Raw genomic sequence first — 20,035 nt, 5'->3', positions numbered from 1 at the left:
CCACACCGCACCCCCCCCCTCCCTCCTTCCGCCCACGCGATGCCGCTGACAGTCGCAGAGGGCCCCGGCGGCAGTGGCACGCCCGCGACGCGACGACCGACCGTCGGACCGACGCGACGCGACGACGGCGGTACTCGCATGTGATGCGTACACACAGTCACCTCTCTCGTCGTCTAATGTGCGTTACACGATCGCGCGGCGTCGCAATAACAATAACAATAACAATAACAATAATGACAATAATGACAATAATAATAATAATAATAATAATACGAGTATTATGCCGTCGACCGCAATAACTTTCGGCCGGTTGATTCGTTTAATTTCGCCTGGCCCGCGAGCGCGCGGCGTTATCGCGTTCGTGCGAACCGTTTTAACGTCGTTTAATAATTTTACACCATTTCACCACCGCGAAACGCGCGTATTACGCATACGATAACAGCAGTAATTATTATCATTATATACGCTACGCGTTTTATCGTTAAACGCGTAACGTATGTGTACGATTTATATGTTGTATACAGAGAGAGAGAGAGAGAGAGAGAGAGAGATTCGCCGAATTCTGTTGATTTTCGACTCGAATATTCCGTCTCTCGGAACTTGTTTTACACACATAATATTTACTCGGTCACCTTATTTTCAAACGCTCGCGGGCTCCGTTCTGTTATGTACACGCATTCGAGGCGTGTGCCTGCGACGACACAGACACGAAAATTAATGAGTATCGACATTTTTCTCGTAGAATTTTAATAGGATTTTTTTTTTTTATATATATATACTATCAACGTTAATTATGGGTTTGGATAACATAATATATATATTATTATCGGATCTATGATGATTAAAACATTTTGGTATTTTTGATATATATTTATTATTAATTTTAAAATTTATAAAAATTATCCGAGTATAATAAATACTTGTTTTTAACATTACATGCGACTATTATCCTTATAGTAATGAAATAACAAAAAAATTATCACAATAATAACAGATTATACATTCAATAAATTATTAATTTAAATTTTAAATATTGCAACACCCTATAATATCAAGCTAAACTTGTACTGGAATTGCAGTCATTATCAATTTATTTTTTTTTCTTTAATAATAGAATATTCAAATTCGAATTCTAATTTTTATTTAGCATTACTTTCATTATTGTTATTATTATTATTATGTTATGGACAATATTGAATACATACAACATACCCAGTTCACAAACTTAAAATAAATAAATATCTGTAACACAGGAACTCGTGTTTTTGAAATCTGACTATATTGTAATATGTTTAACTATTGAAGTGCATATTATACTATGATACATTATCTTTCCGCGATTACTTTCCGTGAAACGGTCGTTTGAACCATTCGAGAGAAAACTTACAATTCTAATAATGACTGTGTGTAGGTGATATGGTGTCAAAGACGTGTTGTTGGCGCGCACTGTCAATTATATTATGTGAATACCGTATTTTATTGTTACCATCGTCGAAAATGAAAAATGACGGTACGCCGACATAAGCCAACCGTTTTTCAAATATAGTTAATGTGGTTAATCAATTGTGACGCATAAAATGACAATGACCTATTCCATCTGCAGTTATTGACAGATAAATCAAACGCACACGATTATATGAGTTACGACAATTTCGTAATACAACATAATGTTACCCAATCGTAACCAAAAGCAACGGTTATAGTGTGTTATATTATACGAGCTGAATTCTCAAATGAAGAAAAATCAATATAAACTAAATTACAATTTTAGTAATTAATATTCTTCTTTTTCTAATATCAGTAATATTGAATTTTCATAAATATGTGTACAGACGCGGATCGAAGAGGATAAGGAACAATCGATAGATTTAGGTTAACATAAAAACAAGTTGGACTCAATATTAAATACAACAAACACATCAATTGTATTAAAATACTACTGAAGTATCACTTATGTGACGTGGTTTGTTGCGTTTTTCAACTAGTTACTATAAAACTAAAAATGAAAGAATAATTTATTTTACGCGTATAGTGCTTATATAGGTTTTTCCATTGACTTGTAGGATTGCAAAATGTATTTGATTTTTTCGCAGTTAATTTTTTTAAATTTAAAATTTAAAATTGAGAAAAGTGAAAGTCTTACATTACGTTATTAATTCAAACAAGTGGTCGCTATGGAATGGTAACTACCTTCCTGCCGCTGCCGTCCCCCTTTTTGTCTTTATACATTAATAAGCTCGAAATAATACGCCCACCCAATGCAGCGTTCTAGACATGTTGCAAATATCGGAGTAAAATATAAATTATGGCAATTGTGTAATACGTGGTAAACGTTACAGTAATTATTACACCTAAATTACTATGTTTTACTTATTTTTTTTTCTAACAAAATGTATCACACGGCGTGATGTATAGGCAATTTAGGTACAGAAACACGTAGAGGGACGTTTTAGGAAGTATTATTTAATTGATCGGCATTTGTGGAAATTTCTAATAGTCTACTAGTTGATTACAGTTGGTAATCATGTAGTTCACTATTTGACACACCGCATAATTGTTTAAATATAATTATATCATTAGTTGTTTGTCTAGTCTTGTGAGGTTATACTAAGCGGTTTCCGTTAAATTGAATAATTCTTATAACGTTGTATTTAGAATAATGGCACTATTTTCTATCTAATTACGGGCTTCATCTATAGAACACGGTTGGTGTTTAAAAAATGTCAAGAGAGTTCAATTATTTCACATTTAAAATCATTTAAGTTTAATTTATGTATATATGTTGGATTTTCTAAGTTGATTTAATTTGAACTATGATAGTACAATAAAATATGTTCTTACGTATTAATTGTATTACGTTTAAAGTATTATGTCTTACCGATAACGGATGTTTTAGTTTTAACGTTTAACAATACTAATAATCTGACTTAATAATGGCAGTTATAGTCATCAACAATAAACATGACAACAAACCATTCAATGAATAACAAAAAAAAAAAAATAAAAATTACTTTTTGGTGTATACTTGGTTTTTCCATCAGACACTAGTTAAAATCTAATAATAACACGATTATTATTTAATGCTATATTATTATTATATATTACTTTTCTACATAAAAAAAAAAAAATTATAAAACAAGCATTTAAAATTAATTTATAAAAATTTTTATAAGACGAACATGTTATTGTTATTTTTACATACATTCAGACAAACATAATCGTGCTGAAGTCAACCCATAAGTAATTCACATTTAAAAAAAAAAATGGAATTATGTGCGTATTAGTTTTCTCTTTAGTGATTATATTTTTACTAAATAACAATAAATCTGCACGGTTTCATTGTTCAAATGCAACTTGTAGTGTGCTGCCTATAGGATTATAGGGTAAATAAATAATAATCTACTGATTTTCAAGTGTTGAGTACATAAAAAATGTTTTTCAGTACAATGTGTTGTATAATATTGTATTGGAATAATAAAAAAAAAGACGAGATTAAAACATAATTGAAAAAAAACATATATTATTAGTTACAGGTTTTCACTTTTTTTGAATCACAAAACTTTTATTTTTATACTTTGACACAGTGCTTCATTTTTGTGAAAATATTTATAAACTATTATCAAGTTTCAAAACGACCATTATTTATTTTAGTATACATAAATTATGTGATATAGTTTCAAAATACTTAAAGTCTTCTACTTCACTCGTATAATTTCTAAATGCTTGTTAGTAAATAGCCACTCATTTCAAATTGTATTTATCGAAATTCTCAGAGAAATAATTAGGTCCTGAATATAAATTTAAAAATCGGCGAGTTAATTCGAAAATCCAAATCAAGACAGTCAACAAATATAGAAAGCAAAAAATGCATTTTATTTTTTTCCAAAATTTAATATTTTAAATCGTCTAAAAACGTAAATAACTAATATATTTTCCTAGCGATATGATAGTTTTAGGAATGACGAGTACGTACTATAAAAAAAAATCACTTAGAAAATACTACGTAAAATCAAACATGTTAATTCGGTACATTTAAGTTCAATTAGGTTAATTCCGTTCAAAGTCGCAAATACGTATATATTTCCAGTCCACCAATAAGTGCGTGTAAATATATTTATAGTACTCTTGTAATAGTTGCATACGAAATGTATTCGCGTAAAGCGGTACGGGTAAATCGAAATATCATAATATTATTATGGTTCATTTATAAATAATTATCATACCCGCAAGGCGCGCGGTATGCTATTACATGGCAATAATTAGATATTATATTGATTAAATTTCTAGTGGTCACAAACTGCTGTTTAGTCGTTGTACGGTCGTGTTGTACACCGTACACCGCCAAATAGTTAATTATCGCCGACCGCAACATAATATATTATTATAAATACTATTGCCGAACGGAACGGACATAAATTACAATCACGAAAACAACACCACCGGCACACTATCTATACAATACATATTATCATATACACACACACACACACACACACACATATATAATGTACCTATTACGTATAAAATATATATGCGCGCGGGAGACTTTGTTGTGAGATTTTTTTTTCATCCCCACGCGATTCCGAAGGTCGGATACATTGGTGGTTGGCGGTGGGCGCGTAAAAAAATAACAATCCCGAACGGTTTTCAACTATTTACGAACGCGTATTGGCAAAAAACTCGATTTTCGCGCGAATAAATACCTATACGCAGACACATATAGTTTTCGACTAGTTCGCCGTTTGTCACGCGTCGTTTTATTCTTCGGACCAATACGATATTATACGCATAATATATTGTACTGTTTTTCGCGTTAAACCGCACGCGAGCGCATTTATCATTAACGATTTATATTGTTTGATGACTAATTGCGCCCCTGTGCATGTGTTCGTTATGAACAACGCAATACACTGTTCGACGAGATGCCGTAGTACACGCAAAGTGAATCCGTGGCGGATTCGAAGCGCGACTGCTGTCTCCACTTTTCGTCCGCCGTCGCAGTTGTACGGGCGAAGTTAACAGCCATCAATTAAATTTTCGCTAGACTCGCCTTTAGAGTATTCTTTGACGACAATTAATATTAATTTACCAGAGTTGAAATGGTGACGTGTAACTACTGTAACTGACTGCAGACACGAATAACAGCATACACATACGTTTAATATACTTATAGGAATAAAGCGAAAATATTATTCATGATATCGCTATAATATTGTACATTGTTATTACTCGTTTGTGAATTTACATTAAAAATAAAAACACGATTTCCGTATTAAATTCCGACAATAAATTGGTTTAATATTTGTACGTTGTTTAGTACAAATCTATATTAGTTATTGAAAATATCAATACGTATTCCAAATAAATGAAATGTGGCGATCGTGTAAATGCGCGTTCTAATTGATTTCCTTACTATCTACTTTAATTGCGTATTTTATTAGTTTATTGATACAACGAATTATTGCATAAAATTGTACAACGTACGTCAACGTGTTTCATAATAGCATATTAAATTACAGTCGAGTCGCGATAACTCGAAAAACTTGACAACTCGATTTTTTTTTTTTTATTCCCATAGGAATATAAATTATTTCGAGTTGGATATCTCGAATAATACGTATCTCGAAGCGAATTTTTATCTCCCTTCAACTTCGAGTTATCGCAACTAGACTGTATTCTCCGTCACGAATTTCGATAAAATATTATGACGCAATAAATAATTGTTATACCTATTACTATAATAATACAGTAATACACTGGCAATTTATGTGATTATTCTGTTTAGTACCATTAGTTTATTGTTTGTACATTTTAATGTTGGTATACAAAATAATATTATGCCCATAACGATGTGTAAGCACCGATTGATTAAGTATGCAATATTCTATATTATAAGTATACTTTACCAACACAACCCAAGATACGGACATATCTATAGGTAATTCATATGCTATGTTGTTATATGCATTGATTTTTAATGGTTTTGTGAAAACTTGAGAAAAAAATAATAGGTTGTCATACCTGTGATGATAAAATTTAAAAATATGAATTTAATAAGAAATAAGAATCCAACGAAAAATATAGTTTAATTCGACTCTTTAGACTAATATGTTTTTTCAATTTAATTTTTCAGTGTTGTCCACTGTTAGCTGGGAAGATTGGTGGACATACGATGGCATATCAGGTAAAATTTTTATTCATATTTAAATCATTTTTATGCAATTTATTTTGAAGTAAAATTTAATGTATGTTATCATTATGCACAATGAAAATCATTTCAAAAATCCGAATGCTGTATAGAATTCAGAAATTATTAAAGCCAAACTTTGAATTTAAGTGATACTGAAATTTAAAAGCTATACTTATAACAAATATACTCGTAATGTTATTGATGTTTATTTCTTCGTAAAGGAAATGGGCCGCACTGAATAGGTTTGTGTGGAAGTACATGAGTTTACGATTTACACTTTTTATAATTATAACATTAATATTATTGTTTTAAAATGTTACTTATCAAATGAAGCTATCTAAAATACTTACGATTTATAATTATGTAAAAATTGACATGTTTGGTGAATCGGCCAGTATATCATATAATAGCCTGCGCATACCATCCCAACAATTTGCATAATATATTATATTATATTACAATATTCGCATGTTATATTCTGTCGTATGCTGTAATGGAACTAGTCCAATTTTATTTTCCCCCGAAACATTCGTGACATCGACCGCTGAAAAAAGATTACTGGCGAACACGACGGACCACGCGCGTGTCACGCGGACTGTCTCCGATTGTGTAAAAGTCAACAGACAAGTAGACAGCAAGACGATATACTAAGACGGAAAACTATAAAAACAAACGTCACGTTTATGAAATAATAATAGGAAAACGTTACGACATTAATCCGCAGTTATGGCATCTCTGCGGCACAGGGTCGAACGGAAATGTGTTCCTTAATCGTTTTTTCCCCCATATTATATCATTAACCGGAAGTACCAGCCCATATACTGTTACTGCGACAGCTCTCACGGGTTTTACGAAACATTTGTTATCTCTGGGTTAATATACTGACCTCGTATAGGTTAAATGTTGGATAAGAAAATAAAAACGTGAACTGTATCTATATGAATCCGTTTGGTGGATCCGAACTGTTGCACTGGCGTACAAGGACCCGCCGGCCCGGCGACGGCGGAAAACTTTAAACGGAAAATCATATTATAAGCGTTTATATACTGTCAAAGAAGGGTTGGATTTTCAAATCGAAATTGCTTTTTTTCCACATGGATGACGGGCGTTTAAGGCAACACGAAATGCAACGTGAGTTCTGAGAATAGTCTGCGTAGAGCATTCTCAAAATGTGTACGTCATACATTTTATCCGTATACCTATTGCGCATAGGCCTCGGAAACGTACTGTCCTGTCGGCGCGACGCTGTTACGAATGAATATATTAAGTGCACCGGTGATCATAATAATATGATGACATTAATGCGGTTTGGCAATGAATGAATAAAGTATTTTCCAATGAAAATATTGCAAAAGAAGAAAAATTAATTTTCGATTTTGCACTGTCGAATAATGTTTTTTTTTTTTTTTTTCATAATATACCCTAAATTATACAATTATTATAGTCATCTCGTACACTTTGGTCTGCTCTATATATACCTAAACGTACAAACACACGTATATATATATATATATTATAAGCGATATGTATACACAATTTATTTACTGACAAAACATGTAAGCGACGCGGCTCACCCCCGAACTCGTATTGACAATGAACATTTTGTATTCGGTTGAATCAGATACGTACATACAGTTTTTATGTTTTTTTTTTTTTTCAAAATAAAACTTCAATTAATGAACAGTAATATGTATATATCAATAATACATACGCAGTTTATTATACGATTCTATTTTCAACGCCCTTTTCATTTGATAATCATTTGTTTGTAAATAAACCCTTTAGAATTTTCGAACGAGTTTTGCATTAAGACCATAATTCAACACTACCATATATACACACCTATATATTATTTGTACCTATATCGTACATGCCTTTATTTGTGTATTTTATTTGTCATTAAATGATTTTATCAAACAGGACTCCAGTAATAAATTATTAAACGCATATCAAAAATGCCTGTACGGCTATACACTCCCATTCAACTACCACTGTAAATATGCCAATGTCAAACATATATTGTGCGAAGAATGTGTCAATTTATAGTGCTAACAAACTCGACTATGTTAATGTTCCAGTTATAATATATATTTCGGCGTTTCGGAATTCTCTCATTCGGCGTTTAACTAATAGTATCGATTGCTGTAATAATAACAGCATACATCGAGGGGACGGTTATAATTTATAAAATATTATAATGATTAGGTTTGTGACTAATCAAATGCGTTACCAGGGCAAACGTGACCACAATTTAAAATAAAAGTAATAATAAAAACCTACGGCATATTTTATAAGTTACCGGAACAATAAGCAGCATATAATTAACAAACTTACGACTTTACTGTTTAATGTTTATCTTACTTTTTTAAATAACATTACTTACGTATACATCTTGAAACATTTCAATCCCAACGCGTTCGTGATTAAAAATTCATTTAATAACACAAAATTGTTCAATATAATATGTGGTTTGGTGATATACATGCAGATAAACTCAAATTTTGGCGTTTCATTAATAATATAATTATTATTATATACATCGTTTTGTTGTATCAACAAGCTATGTTTTTTTGATCTCCTGATCAGCGTGAAAAATAATAATAGGCTTATCGAAATATTAACGATAAGAAATTATAATTTGCTTATTGAAACGGTTATCTGACTATACTGACTATGCTATCATCACATGTATTGTCAACGGGGTTCTATTTCTGTTTAGAAACTGTTTTTACGATAAAAATAAAATAGCCACTACAACGCTTTTTACGATATTTGATACAGTAAATTGATAAACACGTGTACATGATGATCCAATAAACACGCTTTGTTTGAAATGGCTTCAACGCAATAGTAAGTGGGATTTTCTGGAATGTATCTGACTCACACAAAATATAATATTGTCTTTGTAAGTAGAGGCAGGTGTGTGTTCAGTAAACATGACCATTTACTAGCTAAAAAGTTAAAGTTTTCAACATAGTATTTCGTTTTATATTACTCGTGTTTATAATCAACTTAATCACTTCAATAATTAATACGATCATTGCAGTATCTTAATTTTCTCCGGTTTGTTTGAAAACAAAAGTAACACACGGTAGGTTAGTATCAGTTTTATAAATATCCATACTCAATATGGTTAAACTGGTCATTAATTAAATACATATTTATTTGATCACGCTGTACACCGGTATAATAACTGATGTTCAGACATGATCGTTTTAAATAAAAAAAAAAAACCATTATTTATTTTTTAGTTCAACCATTTAGTCGTTAGTATAATTTTCAAGAATATCAATAAGTTTTTAAATTAGAATATAATATTTAATAACTACCTATTGTAAATAATTATAGCTCAATATTCATAACGCTGACTAAACTAAACATAATATACCTAACTAATTGAAGTCAACTATTTTTCTAATAAATTGACTTATGATTTGCATCGTTGGCCGCATTAGCGCAACTAGGGTAGTGAACTGGTTAACAGAAAAAAATTATTCTTTTATTAAAAAAATTTAACTTTTTGGAGTAAATATTATCACTAATTGAAATATTTTGTACTACAACTGTATATTGAAAAAAATATGTACTTATTATGTTCTCAGCTAGGTAGTTCATTAAATATCGAAAGTGATAATATAACAAATAGTTTGAAAAGTGAACAAATTTTAAATTAATATGATTTGCATTCAAGAAAAGTCATGTTAAAATAATTTTGATGGTTTAATTTGTTAGCTAGTAAGTGTATTACCAATATTTAAATAAAGTACAATAAGTAGTAAGTACAATGTACATAGATATTATACATTTTATAATATTATTGTTATTAAAACCACCTATTATTATTACCGTTTATTTAATATTCTATCTTGTATTTTATTTTATTTGTTGACTTTTTTTTTACTAATCGATTTTTTGTTGTGTTGTCTATAGTTTAATGACACTTATAAATTTAATTATTTTTAAAATGATTTACCACTTACAAAAAAAAAAAAAAATCATTATAACGTGAAGACTAAAGGAGGTAGACGGTGTGAGCGCAAAATCTTCACAAGTCTGTGAGCTTATCGATTTTTGTGCACCCCCAAAAATATTGGTTTAGTTGTGCATATAGTTGGCCGTCAGCAATTCAATGTTCGTTTCAATTCTTAAAAATCCCGTTTTAATTTAAAGTATCATCTAAGATTTTTGTATAATCGCCAGCTATCGGTTGTTTATAAACACAGTATTCTAAAAATGTATACACGTCCACATAAACTATCATCTCTATATTATCATAATATAGGTAACGGTAAATGTCCCGCGAGGATTCGCCATTTTAAAGTGGTAGGTTGATGGTGTCTACATTATACTATACTATGGTGCTTTAGAATGGTAAATCTTCGTGTGACATCGCTCAGTATATTATTATTTGCAAATCCAGAGAGTCTATACTATATATAATATATTATATTAAATCGAAAAAGCGATAATTCAATTTGTTTCGGTAAATATAATAAATAAATAATTATACAGTAAGGCATTGCGGAAGAGGGGGGCACTGCATTTGTGCACTGTGTGTGATATGTTTAACAAAATCGAAACATTTTTCGAATTTTTTTTTTATAAATCACGTCATGTGTATATATTTCTTATATTTGTTTTTACATTGTACATATCGAATTTGAGTCGTATATCATTTCACCAAAAATAAATCACTGAATAGCGGTAAAATACTCTCGTATTTTAAATAAATATTCATTTCTATTCAAAAGATTACGGGGCACTATTATGTTGTGCGTTTTTAGAATGCACTTCTATGCAGACGAAATAAAATTGCATATTTTATTTCAGTGGTTTTGGAATAACGACTGCCATGACTAACAGCTGTGTTGTTGCAAATTTACATTTAGAAAAATATATATTATCGTTGGGATGTTATAAAATAATCCATTTACCTATTATACATTCGATAGGACGCGGTTTTCGATCTTAACGTTTCCGTAAATCGGTCATCAGTTGAAATAAATAAAGTGCATCATCTACTGTCTATATTTCGTATTTTCCGTCTATAAGTCACGTATTATTGGATTGTTTGTTTTTTTTTTTTCACCGCCGTGGCCGTCAATGAAACGTCGACTAACGAACGACCGTGATAAACCACCCCACAAAAACACGCGATAAACAGACAAATGTTCGTAACGACCGTTAAAAAGTATATGTTGTAAAAAAAAAAAAAAATAATAATACGCCAACAACCGATTCGTCTCTCCGGAGTGTATATATATATATATATATAAAGGTACCTGAGGAACTTAGTTTTGTGTCCGCTTTTCGAGTAACTGCAATATAACAATGTATATAACTGTTATGATAGTATATCGGTAATCGAATACAAGTCCCATTCAGCGGCGCAATTGTCCGTCGACCACTGTAACGTTGTTATTGGCAAAGTTGCGATACGAAATCCGATGGTGGTGGTTACAAAAAAGTATATATATATATATATTATATTATTAAATAAAAATTGCGCACGGATGGTATATATAATATTGTTTTCTATATAACCAATCGATATATATATATATATAGGTGTCTTCGTGTTTTATTGTAAAATTAATTAGACGCCGCTCAAATGAGGTTTGGTATAGACAATTCGAACGACATTTTGAGAAGATCTAAAATTATAAATCTTAAGTATTGATTCAAATTAGTATATTTACAATAATAATTACATGTAAGTAAGTACCATTGTTATCCGTCGCGTAATAATGAGATTGTATAAAAAAAAAATTATTTGTAACGATAACGAACCACTCAAACTACAATAATAGCTGGGAAACCAAATTTATGCATAAAACAAGGAACATAATATTTGTATTGTGTATTAGCGTCTTTAGTTTTTTGATGTCGTTAATACACAAAAAAATTGTTATTATTTTAATTCTGGCATTTTTATATTTCTCAAATTAAAATAACATTTTATAATTATGACGCTGTAAAATAATAATAATATTAAATGCGCTAGGCACAACGCAGACAACATTGTCTTATGTATCGTGTATAAACTCGGTTTCTCAACTTGTGATTGTGACCTGAGTGGTCCTTATTCGCGTGAAACGGTTTTGACAAAAAATTTAAGGGTGTTTGGCAACTGCTAACAAAAGAAAATGTAAACACACGGTGGCTCACTTGATATAATGTTGTATGTAAATATTTTAATTGTCACTTTACCGCCGCGAAACCAGTAGACCATAGGCGACACTTTGCAGTAATCTATGAGGAAGGACCAGTAACCTCGTCGGTGAGCGGATGGGTGGTAGGAAAATAAATAGTAGTTCGCGAAGGGTGTGTGTGTGTGTGTGTGTGAAGGTACCGACAATAACCCAACCCTCGTGGTGCCACTTCCGTTTTAACATACCGTTCGCTCGAACGAAATAAACAATTCTAGCTTAGCGAACATTACATTATTATCATCATCATCATCTTCTGGTAAATGAAAATATTTTGCGGTTATGCCTAGACGGATTACCGCGAACGGCGAGCCGAAGATCGAATCGGGAAAAGAACTGATGTGAAGGTATTATCGTTTATATTATTTTAGATAAAAAGTATACATGTCAGATTGTATAGAAAAAAAACTCTACCGGGACAAAATAATTTGATTCGGCCTCGGTAGAAGTTTAATATTATTAAAATACAATTTATTTTTCAGATTTATATTATCTTATGAAGTATTTATAAAGATTTTAAGCTCATGAAATAGTTTTTTTTTTTATTCAAAATAAGATATATTAACGTGTATTTTAATTTTATATATTCGTTTTATATGACCAAACAATAATTGTTTGACGAACATTTATTTTAGAAGCCATTAAAGTTTAAATTACGGACAAAAACATCATGGCTTATACATTTTTTATTTTAAGATCGATTTTGTTAAATTTATGATTTATAGTACTTACACTTGAAATGTTACAAACATAAATGATTATAAAATCTGTACATTTTCATTAAACATTTGTATTAAAAAAAATAAATGGGTATTGAAATAAAAAATCGCATCGTTATAACGAAATAAAACTATAATACCGTTTATGGAAATGTGAAATCTATGTAGATGGTATGATAATAATAAAATAATTAATATGCATAATAACAATCGTTTACCGTTCACGTTCGTCGGACCGTACTGTAAAATCTAATCGGTATAATATAGCAATCGTTTAAATAATACTGATACTATTAAGCATCAAAAATTCTCATTTAAAGATAGATAAAAATAAATTTAACAAATTATTGTGTATATATCAAATTAAATAACTCAAACAACAAATTAAGTAAATTGCTCGATAAGAAATTTATTTTTCACAAGAATAGGTAATTTTGTAAAAATTAAAATTTCGGATATTCATAAAAAAGACGTGGGTAAGTATTGTAATATTTTAAGTTTTGAACTAATCTTTTATTATTCAATTGTTTTTTAAAATTTCAATAAAACTCAATATCTCGAGTTTTTACCGTTTCCTTTGAAAATCGACTCGATATTGCTGTGTAATAGTGTTCAAACATTTCAGTGGTTGGAACTATGAACGAGACACTTCCGGAAACACAACGTGACGGGAATTTCCGGAAACTAAGAATAGTAAAAATTAAAGGAATTCGTATAAAAACTGTGAAAGCGAATTATTATATTTTATGTACCATCAAAAAAAAAAAAAATAATTATAATAAGGTATTTTATTTTAATATTAAAGTTTCTTTGCATAATTTCCATTTTAAAAAGCAAACATATTACTTAAAAGTATATAAACAAAAAATTAGGCTTCAATTATGATACGTATAAACGTAAAATCTGTGCTATAATGGTAGAATCGATGATCTCATCAATACATAAACACGAACAAAAAACAACAAACAATTAACATTTTAGATGCTACATTACAATTTAATGCAACAAATCATATTTTATGACTGTTTAACAATTATTATTAAATTGAAATTAATCACAGTTCATAAAATAAATCAGCCTTTTTATACTTTTTTGATATTTTAAATATACTCAAGACATTAGTGTTAACAAATAAGTTTAATGAAAACGGTAAATACCGTACAATGGTGCTATAAATAAAACAATAATACAAAACGAGTTTATAAATTCTAACAGTTATATTTCCTAGACATATCTGAATTCTGATAAAAATGTTCGTAACATACCCAAATCGGGCACCCTAGATAAACCGTTGTTCACAAATTATAACTTTTAACTACCAAAACTCTTCGAGCGTTTCAATCTGTCTGTCCACGAGTAATATTCACGAAGACCTGATAATTTCTACACTCAATCAATTAGCAAAATTGTATTACTTTAAATTTCACACCAACTTAAACTCTCGCAGTAACCCATTAATATAACAACTATCTTCCAACTGGCTTCCTGGCAAGGTACGTAGAAAGTACGTTTCTGTTACAGGAATATTTAGTTGGTGTTTCTATTTTTTACGATAATAATGAATGATCGACAAAACATTTGAAAACGCTTGATCTCTTTTTATTTACCTCCTCTCTTCCAGAACCTAAAAACTGCTTTGAAACGTTCCACCAGTTATGAATCTTTTTTTTATAGTAAAAACATTAACTTTACCGTATGGCGAATAACTATTTAAGTATTTATTTACCTATTTATTATTTCGTACGTACGTATCCCGAAGAATTTCCAGGAGTGCTGACACCATTCGCGGTGATCCAACAATACGAACGTAGTTCCAATCACAGTATCGTTTAAACGTTGCAATAATAATATCACGTCGTAGCTTACGCTGCTAGAATTATCGTATAATATTATAACTGCAGTGACATGCAACCCCGAAACGGCATCCGTGACGTTTGCATAATACTATAACGACAATACATACGGATACGTCATATTATAGTGTACCCCGCCGGTGTTGGTCGACGCGTATATAGTGCACGTTATTATTATTATTATTGTTATAATATCCGTTGTTGCGATATCATTATTTTTATTATCGTACAGGCAATGATGTATGCGATATTTTATAATATAAACTGCGCGCGGGTACGTTTTGTTTTCTATATAATAATAATAATAATAATAATAATAATATAATATCGTACGCCGTACACATTTCGAATTCACCTAACCCGCGCCGCCCGCCCACGATGTGGTGGTGGAGTACCGCCGGCGACGGAAGACGCGCGTACGCACCCCACGGACTATAATAATAATAATAATAATAATAATAATAATACAGAGACGGTCGCAATAACGGCACCCCGTAACAGATGATGACATTATACGCGAGCGGGAGCATAGTCCGCGCCCGAGTTCGGGTGAATAAGACAAACTAGTTTATCATATTGCAATCCGTGTGCTGTTCGAAACACATTTGTCTCGTTCCTTGCATTACGTATGCAATATAACGACGGCAAACCGCCGCCGTGTGTCTGACCTGCATAATAAAAGTTCGGTCGGAATTCTCGACGACCTTTTTCCTCCCCCCCTCTAACCTTTCGGTCGTTTTTCCCTCTGCCGTTGTATGTGTTTTTGTTTCAGCATTTTTTTTTTTTTTTTTTTAGTTTTTTGTGTTTTCGTACCAATGATTTCTCCGCCCGTCTCGCGCGCGAATACTGCTGTATCCCGACGCGTTCGTCGTCGTGGACTTCGCATTTCGTTTTTGACACTTTTTTTCTCTCCTCTCTTCTAATAATATTGTAATTAGTCACGAGATACGAGTCATACAGTTGTGTGTGTGACCGACTTACATAGCGCCGTGCGACAAGAATAGTCGTAAGTCGTCATCTGCGCACGAAACACAATATTTAGAACAAGACATTTTGCGTAAGCGTTTGTCTGATATGTCGTGCCATAAGTCACTACGCCCACTACAATAATTGCACAACAGGTCAAACGCATGTCAAACAATCGCCGGTAATGGATCGAATTAATAAACTATTATGATAAAAAAATCTAAATTTTTATCGCAAAGGCGTCGTTATTGCGCTATCAAACTGTCCGTGTCGAGCAAACGACAGCTATCGAAACTTTAGTAAACTGGGTTTGGTATATTATGTTCGATATTATAGGTAGTCTCTAAGTCTCAGTCGTTTTACACGGGGTATTGATAGACGCTAAAACCGCACGTCGATCAAGTCGAAATAGGTATTTCGCCTCATATCGGTAACCCGTGGTATATTATGGTTGATAACATGATTTATTACAGTTACGCGAACATGACCGAAGTGGAATATCACTTTAAGCACACAAACTCGTATATTCTGTTAAGAGTTATGGCAACAATTTCATTTGGGTACAAGTAACTACGGCTATCACTTTAAAATTATGTAACTTGTTACGAGTTACAAAATGTAACTGTAATACGTATATATTATATACGTTATTTTTTTTATCATCCGTGACATGGATAGAAATTGGCTTTGATTTTGTAAACCACCTGACCTCTAAATCATAATATAATAATATGCGATACTGCAATAGTACGATTTCTGCACGGGATAAACTTTGCAAACCGTAACAGGTCCTTTTGATTTGTGTCGCTATTATTATTGTTAGATTATTCTAGAAAAGATGCATCGCTATTATGTAAAAATAGTGTAATATTATTGTGAATAGCTCATTCATTCGATAGTTTTAGATCAATATCGAACAACTGCACTAGTTCTTTTACAAATTCTCAACTTCTAAATTTTGTCAAAATGTATTTTGTCGTTCACGCATTTCCATTGAACATTTTAGCAGGGAAGTAGCAGGTGTATTATTATATACTATTATGTATTACGTTTTGATCGGGATTAATTAATAAACATTACGATTGAAAATTATTTCGTGACTGATATATATTTTGTTTCTAGTTAGGAAGGTTTTAATTCTATTCACATTTACTACGATGGTAAAAATGTGACATTATTTAATCGAACAAGCATCAAGAAATTGTTTCTTTAATAGATGGTTTTTTTTTTTATCGTTTTGGAACAAGAGCGATTTTCTAACACAAGTTACTGTTAGGTGTTGTGTATTTTTCATAAGTATTAGTAAAGCTTTTAAGACTTATTTAGGTCACCCAACACATTAATGCAGTTTAAATAAATTTAGTTTAATAAAAATATATGTATAGAGTAGTGCTACGGTGTTGTGTACTTCATAGTAATAGCGTTTTAACATATTTTTTGAATGTCTTAGATCTACGAATATTATAGTGCGACGGCTGTAACACTTGTAACCATTATACGAAATTATTTTTAAACACCTCATAATATGTGTATCAAGTAAAAGTGTAAAACTAATCGTTGCGAAAATATACGCTAAATGCATACAAATACTCAACGAAACTATTTGCATAATAATAAATGTCATTAGCTTTTGATTCACTGAAACAGCCGATGTATTTTATTGTAACAAACGAATAAAAATATATTTCTTGTAAAATCGATTTGTAGCAAATACACTGACTTTGTTATTATTTCGTTCCAGACGATATCAGCAGCAATAAACCCGATACGATATAGAAACAAAAACGTATTGGAACAAATACACACATAATATGTATACACACACACACACACACACGACTAGTGATTTATTCGCCACGTTACAAATAGCATAAACTCTCACACCGAACCATCTAACTCGACTATGGACATTATCATAACTCATAATGTAGGTACTTTTAGGTGTTATACCGTAGCTCGACCAGGATAATGCAGTCGCCGGCTCGAATTTCTTTACACTTTTACATGATTTGTCAATCATTCGTACGTTCTTACGACGAACAACTAATAAGAACGATTAAAAATAACGCACTAGCTAGGTGACCCCACGAGTACTGTGTACGACATACAGTGAACAAAGTACTAAAATATATAAACCGATTGGAATTATTTTTCCTCGCGTACTTATCTGCTATTATTTTAATACGTCGTGTGTTTGGATCGAGTTGACTGAAAAATCGCAAATTGCAAACAACCAAATGTATTTTGGTTTTCATACAAACGCGCCCGCACGTGCACAATAGGATTCACACGATAAATAACGACAACCCTACGCACTTACGTTCCGACGCGCTGGCGCGCGTGTGTGTATTTAGTGTTTACACAATGGCAAAAATATATTACGTGCCGTGTTTTCGTACAAACACAAATAGGTATACTACGGGACACGCGTGATTTATAGCACACAAATAAATGAACATATTACGCTGTAAGTTATATTCGCGGGGTTGAAGTGTGTTTTAATGTTGTCTGTCAAATATACGTACAGTATGACTACATATTGAAAATAATATTATTGCTTATTAGGTATAGGTATATGAAATTAAAATGAAAATCATATTATCGTTTTGTATTGTGTGCGAGCACGTATTCGTCGTCAGCTTTGCGCAAAACGAAAATAAAATCACAGAAGTACTTTCAATACATCGTCCGCGCCAACGACATTATTCTGCAAACAGTTTCCCTGCCCGGCCCGGTGTCGCATGCGATGTAAAACAGCGCGAATCCCACCACATATCTCGAACGTCGTTGTGCAGTACGTTATTTTAGCCGTTTCTCCCCGTCGTCGCCGTCGGTGATCGTTCGGCAAAAGCCCACTCCCGTTCTACGACGATTTCTTTCTCGTCCGGCCGATAGTGCTCCACCACCGGTCGTATACAGAGGAATCGCACGTCAGGATGAGACGATGATCGTTTAATTAAATTCGACGCGGTATTGTTCCGCGATAAATTCCAAGTATATATAAAATCGGTTTGTTTTTCACGGAATGTAAAAGTTCGTCTATATTTTATCGACCTCGCGCGGCCCGTCGGGTGCCGTAAAAAGATATCGATGACGAGTATAGTGCACCTGTGTGTACCTCTATATATATATACATTATACGACAGCCGTAGTATTATATAGCACACCCTACTAATACATACCTCGCCCCCACTCGCCACTATCCTTTACGTACACACACACGCCCGCGCGCGCTCACTCCTCCTCACTCTCTTGCCGTGTCGATTGCTCCTGCGAAGTAATACGGTCTGGGAGCGGCCCGCTGCTTTCGTGCAGTTGCCGTCGTTTTTATTAAAATACGTCTGACCGTGCGTGAGTGAGACGCGTATAACACACACGCGCGCGTATATACCTATATAGTATATATATATATATTATATGAGTTAGGGTCACGGCGTAATTTACAACTAGTAAAAATCCCCAAAAGCTGCGGTGCGACCGGATATATAGTAAACGTGTAAACACACAGACATACGCTCGTTCGATTACACACACACACGCGTACATATATATATATATACATTATATGAAGTTAAACTTATCAGCACGCTTCGCCGTGACGTGAGAACTTGTACAACGTGCGACCATAATAATAATAATAATATAATAGTATATGGCTTACCGCGCCGACCGGTGGGGGGGGATTTTATTGTTCGTTTTATTTCGATTTTTTTCCTTAGCTCGAGAATACCCGAAAATCCGGTTCGTTCCGGAATCCCGGAGGTCCGAAAAAGTTATTCGCACTATTGCACCCGCGGAACACCGGCGGTAGTGGCGGCGGCGGTATATAGGTGACCGCATACATACTACGAGGCCGATCTATGAGAGTACAATATGGTTTCTGGTTTTGTTTTTTTTACGAGAGAGGGTGGCTACCCCCTGGCACCGGAGTCTGAAACTGACCATAGTAATTATTAAAACGCCAACGCCAAAACAAAATAGGTATATATGTATAGGGCGCACGGTTTTCAGCGAAAGTCGGACCGATTCTATTTAAAAAATTACGTACGATTTTTCGTGGGATTAGCTTTTCCGTTCATATTGTTATGTGTTTCATTG

General features: G+C 32.5%; 1 protein-coding gene across 2 annotated transcripts in view; it reads left to right on the top strand.

Annotated features, from left to right (window-relative positions):
- The window catches only part of LOC113556124 (carbonic anhydrase-related protein 10), a 203,089-nt gene that overhangs the window by 97,336 nt on the left and 85,718 nt on the right, over positions 1-20,035 (top strand). For both annotated transcript variants that reach the window (XM_026960891.1, XM_026960890.1), the window contains exon 3: positions 6,134-6,184. In XM_026960891.1, coding sequence (XP_026816692.1) covers positions 6,134-6,184 — 51 coding nt within the window. The remainder of the gene's footprint in view (positions 1-6,133; positions 6,185-20,035) is intronic.

This window comes from Rhopalosiphum maidis, chromosome 3, assembly GCF_003676215.2.
Source record: "Rhopalosiphum maidis isolate BTI-1 chromosome 3, ASM367621v3, whole genome shotgun sequence".
Classification (NCBI taxonomy): Eukaryota; Metazoa; Arthropoda; class Insecta; order Hemiptera; family Aphididae; genus Rhopalosiphum; species Rhopalosiphum maidis.
Note: the sequence above shows the minus strand (reverse complement) of the source record. Positions and strands in the feature narration are given on the sequence as shown.